The 18,532-nt window shown below is 39.8% G+C and overlaps 1 protein-coding gene across 3 annotated transcripts in view; it reads left to right on the top strand.

Annotated features, from left to right (window-relative positions):
• The window catches only part of MKI67 (marker of proliferation Ki-67), a 41,544-nt gene that overhangs the window by 18,786 nt on the left and 4,226 nt on the right, over positions 1 to 18,532 (top strand). For all 3 annotated transcript variants that reach the window (XM_084633126.1, XM_084633127.1, XM_084633125.1), the window contains exons 12-16: positions 3,542 to 3,713; positions 5,907 to 6,041; positions 8,302 to 9,464; positions 11,336 to 11,399; positions 14,491 to 18,450. In XM_084633126.1, the coding sequence (XP_084489252.1) occupies positions 3,542 to 3,713; positions 5,907 to 6,041; positions 8,302 to 9,464; positions 11,336 to 11,399; positions 14,491 to 18,450 (5,494 nt within the window). The remainder of the gene's footprint in view (positions 1 to 3,541; positions 3,714 to 5,906; positions 6,042 to 8,301; positions 9,465 to 11,335; positions 11,400 to 14,490; positions 18,451 to 18,532) is intronic.

Raw genomic sequence — 18,532 nt, 5'->3', positions numbered from 1 at the left:
GTGAGCCATTTCTGAAGATAAAGGTCTTGTGGATCATCTTCACACACCCAGTTTTATATTTTCCTGTATCAACAAACTGGAAATGTAGGACTTTAAAGTTATTAGTACCATAAAACCTTAGGTGTTCATTGCTCTAACTTGTCTAAGGTTCTTTGAAATTTAGTCCTGTGTTTGCTACTTCTCTGGTGTAACTGTTTATTTGATATGAATTCATCTCTAATCAAATTTGCTGATGTGAAGTAACCACATGTAGTGAAGGGTGAGATGCTTTGTTTATTAAAAGTCCATTGGAAACGCAAGTGTTTCTGGACTGATATACAGCTCTTGTCACAATTAGTTCATATTACAAAGCAATTTCTGTTAAAATTGCGTGCCTTAGTAAAGAAAGTACTGTTGCTTCTGTTTTTCTGCCTATTCAGTTGTACAAAGACTAGAATATGTTGTTTTCTGCCATATTTTAAGGACCTGATCTTTCCTCAGGTTAAACAAAGTGTTTGGTTTACCCACCTTTCAAGATAAAACTTCCCTTTATTTGCTGCTTACAGTGGTACAGGACAACAGCGGTATTTCTGTTCTTGTCCTTCTTCCTTAGTTGGTATTAATATAATACTTTAGTTTGTATTCATCCAGCAGACATCAGCTATCATTGAGGGGGGTATATGTGGAAGGGCTAATTAATCCATTGCAGTGTGTTGAATGGATAATCAATTTTACTTTTATTAGTAAAATTAAAACTGTGAATTTCTAATAAATTTTAATTTTGTTATAATATTTAGAAAATTTTCTTTCAGTTAATTAGAGTAGTTCTGTGTTAGTGTTCTGCAGTAGCATGTTGTAAACACAGTTTGATTTCCAGAATTTGGTTTTTTGTGCCCACAGAAACGGGGAGCCTTTGTCTAAATCTGGGTTATTGGGCTGTCATCAGAAAGGAAGGTTGTCACAACTGCAGGGCCAGGAGGGGAAAAAGAGGGAGGCAGCTTAACTTGTGTTCTGTAAGAAATTGATTATAACAAGCAGTAGAAAATGTTGATTTATTCAGAACTTTGAGTTCTTAAATTGTTGTATGCAGAGTTTGCTAGAAGTTGATTACCTTTAGTACATAGGCATTGCTCTTTGACCTATTTCTAGCCAAATTTTACTTTTGAGGTCACCATTAAATGTTTCTCCCATTCTGGGTGCCAAAACATTGAAAGAGTAAATTTTTCCCTCTTCCTCCTGTGACAAAGTCCCGAGCCTGTATTGGTGGGTCCCACGCTTCTGGGCAGTTTCAGTGGCCTCAGAAACTCGATAAGGCCCCAACGTGACCTTCCTTTCTCAGTATAGCAGCAAGAGTCACAGCCTATTGAGTTACTTTCATCACCAGCCAGTATGGGAGATGGGAAGGGGGAATACCCCACAGTCTCTGTTGCTCCATAGAGCTCAGTAGGCACAGTTCAGCCTCCTGCCTGGACCGAGTCCTGCTTCTCTTCTCCAGGGGATCTCTGTAGAGTGTGTGTGCGGGGAGACGGGGGAGAACCTGTCCTCTACTCCAGGTTCCAGCCCAGGGACCCTAATGGTAGCAGTTGTTGGTGGCTTTCCCTTCAACACTGACACCGCTTTGATTCCCTGGGCCATTCCCCCCATGGTCCCCTTTTCCTAGCATCACCCTTACCTCAGGTTTTAGCAATGCTTCTTCTCATCCACCTCCTAGAGGGTGCTGGAAGGAGAGCTTTTAAACAGTGTAAGTGGGACCTTGATTGGTTCCAGCTGTCTCCATTAGCCTAACGGCCTTAACTGGTTAATTAGCATCAGGTGTCTTAATTGGCCTGGAGTAGCCTTTGTTTGGCTATCCAGGGAACAAGGCCCTGCTCATTCTGAAGGCTGATATACCTGCCTTCCAGCACTCTCTTACATTCTTCTGGTCTGAATCTGTCACACTCCCCATTTCCCAAACTTAACACATGAGGGGAAATAAAAGAAACAATTATAGCAGAAAAATGAAAATAGAGTCTTACAAAAATTTGTTTTAATCTTAAAAAGTTTTGTGATAGCTTTTGATAGCAAATACGCATTTTATACTGCTGACTAGAGCGGAATGGTTTGAATCAAGGGGATTGAAATCAGCAAGCAGGAAATATTTATTTCAATAATTTATTTTAATCTTTATTTGTATTTCTTAATTACTTTCCTAAAGGACGGTTTATTTTTTTTCATTGCTTTGTAACCAATAAAACACATTGATTTTCAATTAGATGTAGCCTTTACACCAGTGTTTCTCAGCATATTACACATTGTGGGATGCATATGTGGCCTAGAATGTGTAACCTGTCAGGGCAGAGGCAGCTGAGACCCTGAACCCCAGACCCCTGCCATGCAGGCTGCTGCCCCAGCCAGTTGCCACCACCCTGGAACCCTGTCCCCTGCCATGCGGCTGCCCGACCCCAGGACACCTGCCACGCGGGACGGGCCCAGAGCCTGCAGGGCGGGCTGGTGTCCCCAGGTTCCCACAGGGCCAGCTGGCTGCCCCAGATCCCAGGACCCCCGCCATGTGGAGCAAGCCAGCTGCCCATCCCAGTCCCCTGCTGCGTGTCTGCCCAGGCCCATGGGGCCCAACAGCTGTCCTGACCTTGGGGACTGCGGGGCCCCATGGGAGCCCTACACCCCACACACCCCAATGCTAGGTGGCGGGGCAGCCCAGACCCCCTCCCGGGCAGCTGGGAACCCAGGACCCCGGACATACCCGTAGCCGTTAGCACACAGGGGCCGCAGTTGTGTGCTAATTGGGCCACATGCGAGCCATGAGTTGAGAACTGCTGCTTTACACTGTATTTCAAGAATACTTGTGATATGTCAAGCTCTGCTTGGACGGAAATTCAATTAAAAATGCACAAAACCCATATTTTAAAATTGTTTTTAGAAGTTCAGTATAACTACCTTTAACGTGCTGGAATAGATAAGAAAAGAGTTTTGTAAAAACATGTTTTGCATTTAAAACTAACTGATAAATTATTATCTATAGTTAGTGAATTGAACTGATTGATTCTGGTCATTGTGTGCTTCAATATCACCCACTCACACCAAGTTTTTATTCATAGCTTGGAAGAGGAAAACAAGTTTTCCTGCTTTTTTCATCTTCCAATTGGTTTCTTAGCTTTGCATGAACTATTCATTGAACTGAAGTGAAGAAAACATTCTCTCTCTGTCTGCAGAAGAGACAACTGATATCAAGGGCTGGTTTAGTACATCAACAAACCCAGTTCTAGGTTTATTTTGAAAAATAAACCCGAATTTCATTTAATTAAAAAAGCCAACTTAAACTAAAAATCCATTTTTTAAAAAAATGCACATTGGTTCTGACTTTGGTCTGATCTGTGAACAAATGTACACTGATTTAACTAAAATCAATTTTTAAATGTAAACCAGTCTAAGGTTTGCACCAGTTCAACTAAACAGACTTAAAACTTTCAGTAACACTGGTACAGGTTTGTGTGTGGATCTTACACTGTTCTGGTCATTACAATAAATTCTCATTTACTGAGCAACTCTGTTTTTCTTTCTACAGACTCCAGCAAGAAAAGTAAAGGGTCATTTTAGTACAGGTCATGCAGATTCTCCAGCTACCATAGTGATAGGAAAAGCTCATACCACCACAGTGAAGCTGGTTGGACAGGCCCCTAGAGTGGTGAAGAATTGTGCTTTGAAACAAAACATGGATATAAATGAAAGCTTCACAGGTAATTTGCACACTTTTTTAAATTAAGCCACATAATTCTTGCCTTATTTCACTTCATGTTGGTTGATAAAAGCAGTTTCTACTTAATACAGTCTATTGTGTAACTTGGAACATGTTAATCTCTGTTACATAGTAGAAAATACCTTTATGTACTGCGGGGACCATAACTTCAATTTTTTTTTGGCCTTGAGTTTAAAATCTCAACTTGAACCTTGTATTAGGAGGGTTTGTATTTAATTTCAACTTCTTAAAAATGAGCGAACTTTGTCAAGTTCATCACTGTCTATGTCACTACCTTCTAGGTCCCTCCATTGTTTTCCCCCTCTTCTGCTACATCAAATACAAACTTCATGTTCTAACCTTCAAAGCTGAACACAGTTAAGCTTTGCAGTATCTCTCCTTCTTAACCCAAGGTTGACTGCTCTCTTGACTTCACCAATGATGCTTGAGTCTCCGTTGCCTGGTTTTCTACTTTCTTTACACTAGTGCCTTTATGCTTTCTCCCATACTGCACTTGCAAATGGGAAATACTGCCAGTCAAATCTGTAAAACTACCACTTTCTCTTAAGTGTCTTAAATCTCACCTATATTATAATGAGTAAGGCTACATTTTAGTCACCGGTATTTTTAGTAAAAGTCATCAACAGGTCACTGGCAGTAAACAAAAATTCATGGCCAGTGACCTGTCCATGATTTGTGCTAAATAACTCTGACTAAATCTTGGGTGCTCTGGGGTAGCAGGTGGTGGTGCGTGGCCCAGGGCCCCTGCTGATGGTGCTGGGGGGGGGTGGTCTGGGACCCCCCCGCTGCTGTGGGGGGGGAGGCGCATGGTGACCCAAGATCCCTGCTGTGGAGGGCAGTGGCCAGACACACCGGCTGCTGCAGAAGTCCCAGAGGTCTCGAAAAGTCACAGAATCCGTGACTTCCATGACAGACTCGCAGCCTTAGTAATGAGTACTGAAAACTGCTATATAATAACTGGTTAGTAGTAAGCTGTGATTGCTGCTACTGATTAGTATAATTTTTAGCCAATCAGTACTAAAACATTTTATTTTGTTAATCTATCCTCTTACTTCCTCTCCAACTGGGATCTTTATTTTTTTTTTTAATATGTACCTGTTATGTCTTGGTGTCTAGATAGTAAGTTCTTTGGAGATGGACTTTCATGTACTATCTTTGTGCAGTGCCTCGCACAATTGGACCCAAACTAGGTTTTGGCATCTGAAAGCTGCTGCAGTGTAAATGTTATTTGAGTGGTGTCTCAATCAAATATTATTTTAATGTATAGTTGTAATTATTTCAATTTGTGATGTTCCATACGTGCATAGAATCATAGAATATTAGGGTTGGAAGAGACCTCAGGAGGTCATCTAGTCCAATCCCCTGCTCAAAGCAAGACCAACACTAACTAAATCATCCCAGCATGTGTGCTTTCTCTATATCTGGAGCACAATTGTGCATACAAATTAGGCCATCATACGTTGATGCATCAGTAAAATATGTCTCTAGATAAAGCTTATATGTAGTTTAGTATAGTAGCGTTTCATTGTTTTACAAATAAAAAGAATTATGTTCAATTTATTTAAAATGAATGTGGTGAAAAGTTTAAAAGCAGGATGTGTAGCTAACAGCAGAAAAATGTTAAACTTTACATTATATTTGGATGTCTTGCTGTATATAATGCTGTGTGTCCACTTTCTCTTTGTGGTTAATATAGAACTTCTCACAGTGAAGTATCAATAACTCTTGAATTGAGTTTGACTCACACACACACACCTGTTTTCAGTGCTTACACATGTACTTGGTATTTTGCAGACAATTTCTACTACTCAGTTCTGCTGTACTACATCCTTATTGTTCTAGATTTGTGTTTTTTAAATCAGGGAATTTAGTCTTTTTTTCAATCTGGGATGAAACTACTAACCTGACTTTCATTTATGACATAACATATTTCCAGAGGTGACTCGAACAATCGGTGTATTAACATATTATACCACCTACCTCCTGTTATAACGCCTCTACTGTGAAACAAAGGCGTAGACGTATGATTATCTGCCCTTAAATGTACATTGTGTGGTGTACTATTTGAAGAAAGGGACTAAGTCACAATGCTTTATTTTATTCTTTGTTCTGCCACTGTATAACTGTTTTGTAAATCAAAGCATATGCTAATTACTTTAAACATAATTAATAGGAATGACTGAGATGTTTAGAACTCCAGTAAATGAAAATCAAAAAAGTCCATCTTTATCTGCTGCTCACAAGACTGATCTTACACCATCATGTGCTAAAGCAGAAGGCTCTGAGGTACACACTCCAGAGGAGTCTGGTATGTTTGTTTCTTCTTTTTAATAGCTCTGTGGAAAGGGAGTGAGGGTTTATGGATTGCATATAAGAAAAGCAGGCTAGTGCTACTAACCTGGATCTTTGAAGCTAAGCTTAGTCAATTATTGGTTTTGTTTTAACCTATGCAGACTTAGTGTAGAGTGAGAATGGGGCAGGTGGCAATTTGAGGTAATTCTGAGATAGGTGGTTGAATGCTGCTTTCTATCTTAAAAGATGTATTTGTAGTCCCAACTATTTCTGAACTAGGATGATCCACTTCTTCATTAAATGGTTGTGTCCCATGGAGTATGGTGCTTTCAGAATACTGAAGCATGTGTGATTGTACAAAATGGGTTTAAAGCACTCAACATTGAAGAGTTGGTATGCTTCAGCAAAATGCAGTGAATTGTTGAATGCAGACACAACTAAGCCCAATGCTTGTGTTTTAAGGTAGGGCGAGGGTGGTGTTGATGGAAAAGGTGGGGCCCAGAATGAGAAGTCAAAGGCCATCAAAGGTGGAAGGATGATACTGAGTAGGCACCTTCCTAACTTCCCTAACTTCTTTGGTAGGGTTTCCTTCCTTTCTGTTGTAACTCTTGGTACTAGTCTTGGTACAAGTCTAGCAACTTGGGTTGCTGTAAGGATCAAAGCTAATACTGTCCCTGAGAGATCAAATGAGATCTCGTTTCTTCAATTAAGCAAGAATTACCTTAATATAGTTCTTCATAGGTAGAACTCAAGAATAAATCCTATAATATACCAAAACTTTAGAATTGCATTTCCATTTACTTGAGAATCTGGAATATATATATTTTAGTTACAGAAATAGGCTTAATAAATGGGTATATTCAGAGCACTGTGTATTCCACAAGTACTAAATTTGCTGCAAAGCTGTGTTATAGAATAAATTCAAGGTTGGTTGGTTGGTTGGTTTTAAGGTTTCCCTTGCAAATTGTCTACACTTGACTTCTTTCCCTAAAACTCTCCACTGTCAGTACCACTGTGCAGCTGTCTCTACCAGTAATAGCAATGGTGGGAGATGTAGGGTAGACAAGGGGACAGTGACCACTTCAATTTTACTACAACATTATCTGTGCCTGCTTTGATCCATAGAGCCCTGTGCGGATACAAATTTATATCCGTAGATGCAGATATCCGCGGATATAAATCAGTAACCGCAGGGGCTCCTGGGGACCGCAGCGGAAACAGGAGCAGAACATGGGGCCGCTGCTCCCAGCAGCTAGTGCCCCACGCTGGCAGCTTCTCCGGTGTGGCTGTACCGCCCCCAACCTTGTCCATTGGGGTGGGAATCGGGCCCACCAGCAGTTGTCCCTGGTCATGCTCTTGTGTTCAGGTGCTGTGCATGTCCCCAGACAGGAGTTGCAGACAGCTGCATGGAAGGGATGGGGGCCAGGTTGGGCAGTATAGCCTCACCGGAGGAGCTGCCAGCGAAAGGCGCTGGCTTCTGGAGCAGCAGCCCCGTGTTCTGCTCCTTTTGCCACTGTGGTTCCCAGGAGAGCCCTGAGGTTCTGCAGATACCAATTTATATCCACGGTTATCTGTATCCGTGGATATACATTTGTATCCACACGGGGCTCTACTGATCCGGTACCTTGCCTATGTTATAAGTACTTGTGTTAGCAACCTTGAGAAATTGTAGGGAAAATCTAGTGTAGATACAACTGTGGTTAACAACAAAAACCTTTAAAACAATATACCATATATGAACTTGACAGTTTGTTTTCTGAGTCTACAAGACAGACCGAAATAGCAGTTCGAGGTGAAGCAAATTTCAGTATCAACATTTACTGCATTACTGGTCACTTTAATGTGCTTATCTTGCACAAGTTTTTTTGTCCGCCACACCTTTTCTAGTGCCAAAAATGCCAAATGTCCCCTTATGCCAAAAAATCAGCTTCCACCTGATGCTTACGTGTTATGCATCTTCAAAACAAAGTTTGCAGCACGTTTAAAGTTTAGGGACAGTACACAAGAAATTTAACTTAACATTGGATAAAATAACAGAAGGAACACTAGTTATATTCATTTTCATATTTAATTCAATTAAAAACTCATTTTTAAAATTTGTGTAGTGCCTTCATGTTGTTTTTCATTGTAAATTACCAAGTTACTTGTTTAAATAAGACTAGATTTTGGTGCAAGGGGCAGAAGCTTTGCGTGCCTGATACTTCTTCAGCAATTTCCATACTTGCCTTCCTTGCTTAAATTTCCTTTTGAATTACATAAACCTAATTTTATTACAGGAGAGATGGTAATATCACCATTAAGTACCTCCGGCATGTCACAACAGAGAAAAGATAGTCAAGATGTTGTATCTCGCTTCCTGAGACTGGAGAAGTCTCCAAATTCTGCTTTTGTGGCTGCTAAGTTAAAGCAGACTCCTAAAAAAGAGAGAACTGTACTAGAAGAGACGGTGGAAATGAGTAATCCGTTAGTAATGCCAGAAAAGCATATAACTGAGGTGACAGTGAAAGCTAAAAGGCTTGTGAAGACTCCAAAGCAAAAGATCAAACCCGTCGATGCTCTCTTGGGCGTCAAAAGGCTCTTGAGGACTCCAAAGCAAAAGACCGAACCCGTCGAGGCTCTCTCGGGCGTCAAAAGGCTCTTGAGGACTCCAAAGCAAAAGACCGAACCCGTCGAGGCTCTCTCGGGCATCAAAAGGCTCTTCAGGACTCCAAAGCAAAAGACCGAACCCGTCGAGGCTCTCTCGGGCATCAAAAGGCTCTTGAGGACTCCAAAGCAAAAGACCGAACCCGTCGAGGCTCTCTCGGGCGTCAAAAGGCTCTTGAGGACTCCAAAGCAAAAGACTGAACCTGTCGAGGCTCTCTCGGGCGTCAAAAGGCTCTTGAGGACTCCAAAGCAAAAGACTGAACCTGTCGAGGCTCTCTCGGGCGTCAAAAGGCTCTTGAGGACTCCAAAGCAAAAGACTGAACCTGTCGAGGCTCTCTCGGGCGTCAAAAGGCTCTTGAGGACTCCAAAGCAGAAGATGGAACCTCTTACAGATGAAATTGCCTTAAAAAGATTACTAAAGACTCCAGCACAAAAAAAGCAAGTAGTAAAGGATCTGGTGGGAGTCTGTTTTATGAAGACAACACAAAAGCAGAAATGTCAGCCAGTAGAAGACAAGATAGGGATCAGCCATATTATGAAAACATCTAATCAGAGAATCCAATCAGAAGATATGGTAGGAATCAAAAGGCTATTGAAGACAAAGGAAAGAGTCGAACCAGTAGAAGACATGTTTGGTATCAGCAGACTACTGAGGACACCAAGGGAAAAATATCTACCAGTTGATGACTATGTGGGATTGCAAAAACTTATGGCTGAGCCTAAACAAAAATATTCAAATTCTGAACTGGATTATGTTGGTGTTAAAGAAATTTTTGATACACCAAAGGAAATTAAGGTAAAAGATCTTGTTACATTATTTTGGTAATTTCAATTGTAGTCAAATTCATAAATTTTAAGACTAGAGGATACCATAAGATTATCTATACTACTCACCTGGCTATAAAATTTCATCCAGTTACCCCTGTGTTGAGCTCAATAACTTATCTGGCTGATGCATGTGTTCCAGAAATAATACTAAATAAGTTACTGAGCACAACACAGGGGCAGTGGTGGATTCTCCATCTCTTGATATCTTCTCATTAAGAATCCATCACTTCCCTTGGTAGCTTGTGCCCGTGGTTGTGAATTGCTTTCATTATTAAAAAATTGTGCATTATTTCTAATTTGGATTTGTCTGGCTTCAGCTTCCAGCTATTGGTGATTCTTATATCTTTCTTTGCTAGATTAGAGTTCTTTAGTACTTGAAAATTTTCTTCCTGAGAATGTACTGTAATCAAATTGGCTTTCAACCATTTTGATAAACTAAGCAGATTGAGCTCTTTGAGTCTCTCACTGCACCCTTTCCAATTTTTTAACATTATTTTTAAAACATGGACATCAAAATTGTATGTGGTTTCCCAGTACTGGTCTCACCAATGCTTTGTACAGAGGTAAGATCATTTCCCAACTCTTGCTCACTATTCCCCTGTTCATATATTTAAGGATGCCCTTTTTGCCACAGAGTGGTACTGAGAAGTCATGTTGGTTTGCCTTCCTTCTCTGACCTCCTAAATCCTTTTCAGAGTTACTGCTTTCCATGATACAATCCCCTATTCTGTAGATATGGCCCGCATTGCTTGTCTCTTAGACGTGTATAACTTTCCATTAGCTGCATTAAAACACATTGTGTTTGAGTGGGATCAGTTTACCAGGTGATCCAGACAACTCTCTATGATGTCAACCCTGTCCTCATTATTTATCACTTAGTCAATCTTTGTGTCATATGCAAGTTTTATCAGCAATGATTTTATATTTAATTCTAGATCGTTGATGAAAATGTTGAACAGGCCTAGAACCAATCCCTACAGAATCCTGCTATAAACACCCCCATTTGATAATGATTCTCCACTGACAACTACTTTTTTTTTAGCTCTGTCAGCTGGTTCTTATTCTATTTAATGTGCTTTATTGATATTGTATAGTGCCATTTTTTAAATCAAAATGTTGAGTGATACTAAGTCAAAAATCCCTTACAAAATTCTTAAGTATATTACATCTAAACAATTACCTTTCTCAACCAAACTTGTAATTTCAAAAGTGGATGAAATCAGGTTTGTTTCACAAGATCTGTTTTCCATAAAATCATGTTTACTGGAATTAGTTGTATTTCTGTCCTTTAATTCTTTATCAGTTGAATCTCTTTTCAGTTTTTTCATTATTTTGCCTGGGTTTGATGTCAGGCTAACCAGCCTTTAGTTACCTAGGTCATCCTGCCTGTCCTTTTTAAATATTGGCACATAACCACTCTTCTGGAGTTACGGAATTTCCCTGTTATTTCAAGATATATTAAAAATGATCATGAGCAGGCCAGAGATCTTCTCAGCTAAGCCTTCTAGGACTCTTGAGTGCAAGTTATCAGGGCCTGACAATTTAAAAATATTTAGTCATAGCAGATGTTGTTTAACATCCTCCTTAGTTAGTAATGGACTGGAAAGTAGCTCATCATCCTCATGTGATAAAGAGTATATTGTCCTGCTTCTTTCCAAATATAGAACAGAAATGTTAATACTTCCTGCCTTTTTTGCATCATTAACCGTTTTAAATCTCCTTCTAGTAGGGGTCTATACCATTATTAGCATTTCTTTTGTTCATAGCATACTTGAAATCTTCTTCTTGTCCTTAGCACTGCCAGCCACAGATTTATTGATTATTTTTTAATTTTGTTAGGTCAAAGTTACGGATCTCATGCAAGAAAATAATTCTCCTCATATTGATCCTAAACGTGAACGTGGTAAGTGCAAATGTGCATTTTTAAAGCTGTAATTTACAATGTATCTTAAATGTGTGTGTTTTTGAAAATTCCAGAATACACAGAAAATATTGAATTTAGTTTGTGCAGTGATAATTTTGAATACTTGCTGCTGGGAATTGGAATTTATGAATGTAGTATGCTGTTAGTAACATCTGTAGATCCACCAGCATAAAAATCCTGCTCTTAAACTTCATTTAAAATTAAATCTTTTTTGAAAGACTTCCAAAAGCATATTATTCCTTTAATACTATGCTGGTTCAAAACTGAGTTGAAGGTAAGAATGCTGTCTATTGAATCACGCAACACTATCTTGTGCATTTAGCTGTGATTTTCTTACTGCTACTAAATACAGTGGTACCCTTTTCTTAATGCAGCATCAACTTTCACATTTCATGACTTTTTGGTTTTTGTATGAAGCTTTAATATTGCCTTAATGTAGATTTTGCTAAATATATACAAATGAGATTAACAGGATTTTGTGCCATGAATCAAAATCACTTGGCAGAAAATTTTGAAAAGAAAGGAAAAAAAGGCATGAGATTCAGAGTCTTCAGCACTCTTGAGCATTCTCTGGGATTGGGTCAGTGTCTTTTCAGGATCCCAGGTCACCTTTCTTCCAGTTCAGCCTTCTCTTCCAGGTTATGGATTCTCCTCTCTGACTCTTGCAGCAAGCTGTCATCAATTTGGGCTGGTCAGAGAGTCAAAAGATTCTCTCTAGCTCAGAAAGCATGTTCTAGAATGAACCTCCCAGCCTCACAGTTCTTAAAAGCCAATTCTAACACCGCTCCTGTCCTGCTAGAGAACTTCCACTGCTGCAACCAGCATCCCTGCAGACCACCTGGAATAACTGGATTCTTACAGCCCAAGCACCCTCTTTAGCATACCCATTTTCCTTCCAGAGCACAATCATTAAATGTTAATGACTTCTTTTGATTGTTCTATGTGGGAAAAGCCTTCCAGCTGAATGTGTAGTGTATGACAATGTAATTTTCAGCCAATGGCTGATTTAATGCATGAGAGTTAGAATTTTATATATAGAATCCATAAAATCAATCAGAATTCATAAGTTGTACAGAGACAGATTCCCCAAATCATCATAGCAACCGTAATTATATCCTTTACCAATGGTTATTAAACAGTCATGAAATAATCATATCTAAAGTATCAAATGTATTCAAGTTTCTCTCATTCTAAAATATCAGTAGCCCAACCAATAAAATAACATTTCTTTCCTTTAAGCCCCGCAACCTGAAGCAAATACTCACCAACAACCACATACCACACAACAGAACCACTAACCCAGGAACCTATCCTTGCAACAAAGCCCGTTGCCAACTGTGCCCACATATCTATTCAGGGGACACCATCACAGGGCCTAATAACATCAGCCACACTATCAGAGGCTCGTTCACCTGCACATCCACCAATGTGATATATGCCATCATGTGCCAGCAATGCCCCTCTGCCATTTACATTGGTCAAACTGGACAGTCTCTACGTAAAAGAATAAATGGACACAAATCAGATGTCAAGAATTATAACATTCATAAACCAGTCAGAGAACACTTCAATCTCTCTGGTCACGCAATCACAGACATGAAGGTCGATATCTTACAACAAAAAAACTTCAAATCCAGACTCCAGCGAGAAACTGCTGAATTGGAATTCATTTGCAAATTGGATACTATTAATTTAGGCTTAAATAGAGACTGGGAGTGGCTAAGTCATTATGCAAGGTAGCTTATTTCTCCTTGTTTTTTCCTACCCCCCCCCCCCCAGACGTTCTGGTTAAACTTGGATTTAAACTTGGAGAGTGGTCAGTTTGGATGAGCTATTGCCAGCAGGAGAGTGAGTTTGTGTCTGTGTGTTCCCTGGGGGGGAGGAGGGTGAGAAAGCCTGGATTTGTGCTGGACATGGCCCACCTTGATTACCATGCACATTGTAGGGAGAGTGGTCACTTTGGATGAGCTATTACCAGCAGGAGGGTGAGTTTGTGTGTGTATGGGGGTTGGGGGGTGAGAAAACCTGGATTTGTGCTGGACATGGCCCACCTTGATTATCATGCACATTGTAGGGAGAGTGGTCACTTTGGATAAGCTATTACCAGCAGGAGAGTGAGTTTGTGTGTGTGATTTTTGGAGGCGGTGAGGGGGTGAGAGAACCTGGATTTGTGCAGGAAATGGCCCACCTTGATTATCATACACATTGTGAAGAGAGTGGTCACTTTGGATGGGCTATTACCAGCAGGAGAGTGAGTTTGTTTGTGGGGGGGCGGAGGGTGAGAAAACCTGGATTTGTGCTGGAAATGGCCCAACTTGATGATCACTTTAGATAAGCTATTACCAGCAGGAGAGTGAGTTTGTGTGTGTATGGGGGTGGGGGGGTGAGAAAACCTGGATTTGTGCTGGAAATGGCCCAACTTGATGATCACTTTAGATAAGCTATTACCAGCAGGACAGTGGGGTGGGAGGAGGTATTGTTTCATGGTCTCTGTGTGTATATAATGTCTTCTGCAGTTTCCACGGTATGCATCCGATGAAGTGAGCTGTAGCTCACGCTCAAATAAATTGGTTAGTCTCTAAGGTGCCACAAGTACTCCTTTTCTTTTTCCTTTAACTGTGTAATTGAAAATCATTCATTGTTGAATCTGTAGAAGTCACTCAAATATCTTATTTAGAATATTAAATATACGTTAACTTACCATTTTAAAAAGAAAAGGAGTACTTGTGGCACCTTAGAGACTAATAAATTTATTTGAGCATAAGCTTTCGTGAGCTACAACTCACTTCATCGGATGCATGCCTGTATCTCATGAAAGCTTGTGCTCAAATAAATTTGTTAGTCTCTAAGGTGCCACAAGTACTCCTTTTTTTTTTTTTTTTTTTTTTTTGCGGATACAGACTAACACGGCTGCTACTCTGAAACCTGTCATTACCATTTTAATAGAATCAAATAGTCCTATCCTAAGCTTAGAGGTAATTTTGATCAGGCGCGTTGTGCACTTATTTTACTAATTTTATTCTTGCTCCTTTTGTTCTGTGTTTTTAATGAAAAATGTTACTTGTTTTAGAATCTAGAGGAAATTATGAAAGAGAAGAACTGAAGCAAGAGAAAAGAATGGAAGATTCACTTGAAAAAACATCACTCCCATTTGTGAGATCTAGGAATAGAAACATTAAAAATGAACAAGAATTGCAAGAAAATCTTGAACATGCATTTATTTCACCTAAGGAGTCAGAAATTGTGAAAAATATAGAAAATGTTGAAAAAGAAAAAATAAGTGATGGGTCTCCGACCGAGAGTCATAATCTCTCAAATTCAGTAATCTCTCTTTTACTTACCAAAATGGATCCAGTTCAAGAACCAGCTATGCAACGGCAAAGAGAATTAAACCAAAATTTGAAAGATAGTGATGATAAAGAATTGCTTTTTGAAAATCCTGTGGCCCCACAATTAAATCTTATCCAGGGATCTATCGATTTGTCCGGTAAAGACAAAAAATCTACAAGGGCAAAACAGCAGAAAATAGAAATAAAAGAGAATCCCTCTTCACTAAGAGAATGTGAAGAAAATCTACAGGAGAATGTAAATTTATTAGAATTACCAGTTCTGATGAAAGAGAGCATTGAAGACCAGAAGGAGGAGGCTATTGCTTTCACTACGGTAGTTAAAAATCTAGGAAGAAAAGAGAGAACCAATCAGTGTATGCAAGAAGAAATTATTTCAAAAATTCATGTTCACAAACAACTTGACAAAAATAAGGAAGCTGTTTCCTCAGTAGAAATACATGGAACTTTTCATAGCTCCAGAAGAGGTAAAAGGAGTCTTGAGTCTCGTGATAAAGATTCTTTAATGCCACAAAGAGAAACTACAAGTATGAAACAGAATTTGCAGACTGTGTATCAATCTGTCACAAACCATATTTTAATAATGGAAAATGATCAAAGTATGAAGACAGCAAATGTATCTAGTAGCAGTAAAAATGTAAGGGGGCACCCTCTGCAAACAGAGCTTATAGCACCTGAAGATAAGTCCGATCAAGGTAGTGTAGAAAATAATGAAAAGGTGGCTCTGTCAGTTAGGAAGAGGTCTAGAAGGGAGAAAAAATTAGAAATGCTAGAATCATTAGTTCCAGCTAAAAGAACCAGAACAGGGAAAACTGAAGATAACAAACAGGAATTTACAGAGGAACATGATGCAAAAGAAAAATCCCAAAGACAGACAACAAGGAATCCTTGTAGAGCAGAAACAGTAAAGTGTGTACAAACAGGTGAACAGGATTTTGCCAACAGTACCATTGAGGCTGCTGCAGTAGAAGAATCTGAAATCGATAAACCAACTCTTGAAATTATGGTAACAGAGATGAAAGGAAGAAAATCTTTGAGAGTAAAATCTAGAAAGCAATTAGAGGAAACAAAGAAAGTAAGTACAGAGATGGTACCTGAAAATATAACAAGTGTCCAGGAAGCCAAGAGAACATCAAAAGAAACTGTAGTTAAAATACACAAATCTACAAAAAATGAGACAAAAGCAGCTCAGGGAAATAAGGAAGCAAAAACAGGTCAAAGCTTAAAGTTAAAGGAGTCACATTTTGAAAACACAAATGACGCACCACTTGATGTTTATAGCTTGCAAGCAAACAGGAATTCAATTAAAAAAACTAATCAAACACACGGAAATAACAGAGGTCAAAAAGATATATTGGACATTAAGGAAGGTGAATTTGCCAAAAATGAAAAAATGATACCACAAAATATATCAGAAACTGAACCAGAGACAATTTCTACAAAGGATTCTCTAGGATCTCTACAGACAGTGCAAAGTTCCAAAACCAAGGAAGCCCAAAACAATCCAACTGCTGCAATGGTATATGATGAGAGAACTGTTCTTAGACACGGAAAGAGGATAAGGAAAGGTGATGGCAAACAGGAAGCATCCGAAACCAAACAAATTGAGATTTTAGAAAATAATCCTACAGAAGCAAATGAAAATACACCAAGAAGAGACAGAGGGAAAAAAGTTCATTTTGAACTTGAGGAAGCCAGTTTTGCTTCTCTCAGAGGAAAACACGTTTTACCTGAAGGTAATGATAAAGACCAAAATGAGACTTCAGAAAACTTTCCTTCCCAAGCAAATGAAAATCTCTCAAGAAGGGGCAGAAGGAAAGAAGTTGATCTCACACCAGATAAGGTTAGTTCCACTTCTCTTCGAAAAAAATACAGCTTGCCAGAAAGTGATGCCAAAAAAGACCAAGATGCAGCTTTGGAATCTACTGCTTCCCCTACAAAAGAGAATACATCCAGAAGGGGCAGAAGGAAACAGGTTGATCATAAAGCAGCTAATTCCACTTCTTTTGGAGGAAAATGCACCTTGCCAGGAGATAGCAGTAAAGAAGAGATGTCAGAGAGTCAAAATGTGCCTTTTGAAGCTATTGTTTCGCCTACAAAAGAGAAGCTATCAAGAAGGGGCAGAAGGAACCAAGTTTCTCTCACATCTGAGGCAGCTAATTGCACTTCTCTCAGAGGAAAAAGTAGCTTGACAGAAAATGATGATAAAGATGCGATTCCTAAAGACCAAAACGTGCCTTTGGGAAGTACTACCTCCCAGGCAAAAGTGAATCCATCAAGAAAGGGCAGAAGGCGACAGGTTGATCTCACAAGACAAGCAGCTAGTTCCACTTCTCTCCGAGGAAAAAGCAGTTTGCCAGAAAATGATGGTAAAGAGAAGGTTCCTAAAGAAGACCAAAATGTGCCTTTGGGAAATACTACTGAGGCAAAAGCTAATCCACCAAGAAAGGGCAGACGGAAACAGGTTGATCTCACAACACAAGCAGCTAGTTCCACTTCTCTCCGAGGAAAAGGCAGCTTGCCAGAAAATGATGGTAAAGAGAAGGTTCCTAAAGAAGACCAAAATGTGCCGTTGGGAAATTCTACTGAGGCAAAAGCTAATCCACCCAGAAGGGGCAGACGAAAACAGGTTGATCTCACAACACAGGCAGCTAGTTCCACTTCTCTCCGAGGAAAAAGCAGCTTGCCAGAAAATGATGATAAAGAGAAGGTTCCTAAAGAAGACCAAACTGTGCCGTTGGAAACTATTACTTCCCAGGCATCAATAAAGGGCAGAAGAAAACAGGTTGATCTCACAACACAGGCAGCTAGTTCCACTTCTCTCCGAGGAAAAAGCAGCTTGCCAGAAAATGGTGGTAAAGAGAAGGTTCCTAAAGAAGACCAAAATGTGCCTTTGGAAAATTCTACTGAGGCAAAAGCTAATCCACCCAGAAGGGGCAGACGAAAACAGGTTGATCTTACAACACAGGCAGCTAGTTCCACTTCTCTCCGAGGAAAAAGCAGCTTGCCAGAAAATGATAAAGAGAAGGTTCCTAAAGAAGACCAAAATGTGCCGTTGGAAACTATTACTTCCCAGGCATCAATAAAGGGCAGAAGAAAACAGGTTGATCTCACAACACAGGCAGCTAGTTCCACTTCTCTCCGAGGAAAAAGCCGCTTGCCAGAAAATGGTGGTAAAAAGAAGGTTCCTAAAGAAGACCAAAATGTGCCATTGGGAAATTCTACTGAGGCAAAAGCTAATCCACCCAGAAGGGGCAGAAGGAAACAGGTTGATCTCACAACACAGGCAGCTAGTTCCACTTCTCTCCGAGGAAAAAGCAGCTTGCCAGAAAATGGTGGTAAAGAGAAGGTTCCTAAAGAAGACCAAAATGTTCCTTTGGAAAATTCTACTGAGGCAAAAGCTAATCCACCCAGAAGGGGCAGACGAAAACAGGTTGATCTCACAACACAGGCTGCTAGTTCCACTTCTCTCCGAGGAAAAAGCAGCTTGCCAGAAAATGATGATAAAGAGAAGGTTCCTAAAGAAGACCAAAATGTGCCTTTGGAAAATATTACTTCCCAGGCATCAAAAAAGGGCAGAAGAAAACAGGTTGATCTCACATCTCAAGTAGCTAGTTCCACTTCTCTCAGGGAAAAACGCCACTTGCCAGAGGATGAAAAGGCAGCCAAAAAATTAAAATCAGGTATGGCAATGATTTATTTTCAGTTACCTAATATAATTGTTTAATTTTTGAAGGTGGGTGAATGTAAACTTGCATGTTTTAG

The sequence above is a fragment of the Lepidochelys olivacea genome (genome assembly GCF_965140295.1).
Source record: "Lepidochelys olivacea isolate rLepOli2 genome assembly, chromosome: 7".
Lineage (NCBI taxonomy): Eukaryota > Metazoa > Chordata > Testudines > Cheloniidae > Lepidochelys > Lepidochelys olivacea.
The sequence above is the reverse complement of the archived record's forward strand: the minus strand, read 5'-3'. Positions and strand labels throughout refer to the sequence as shown.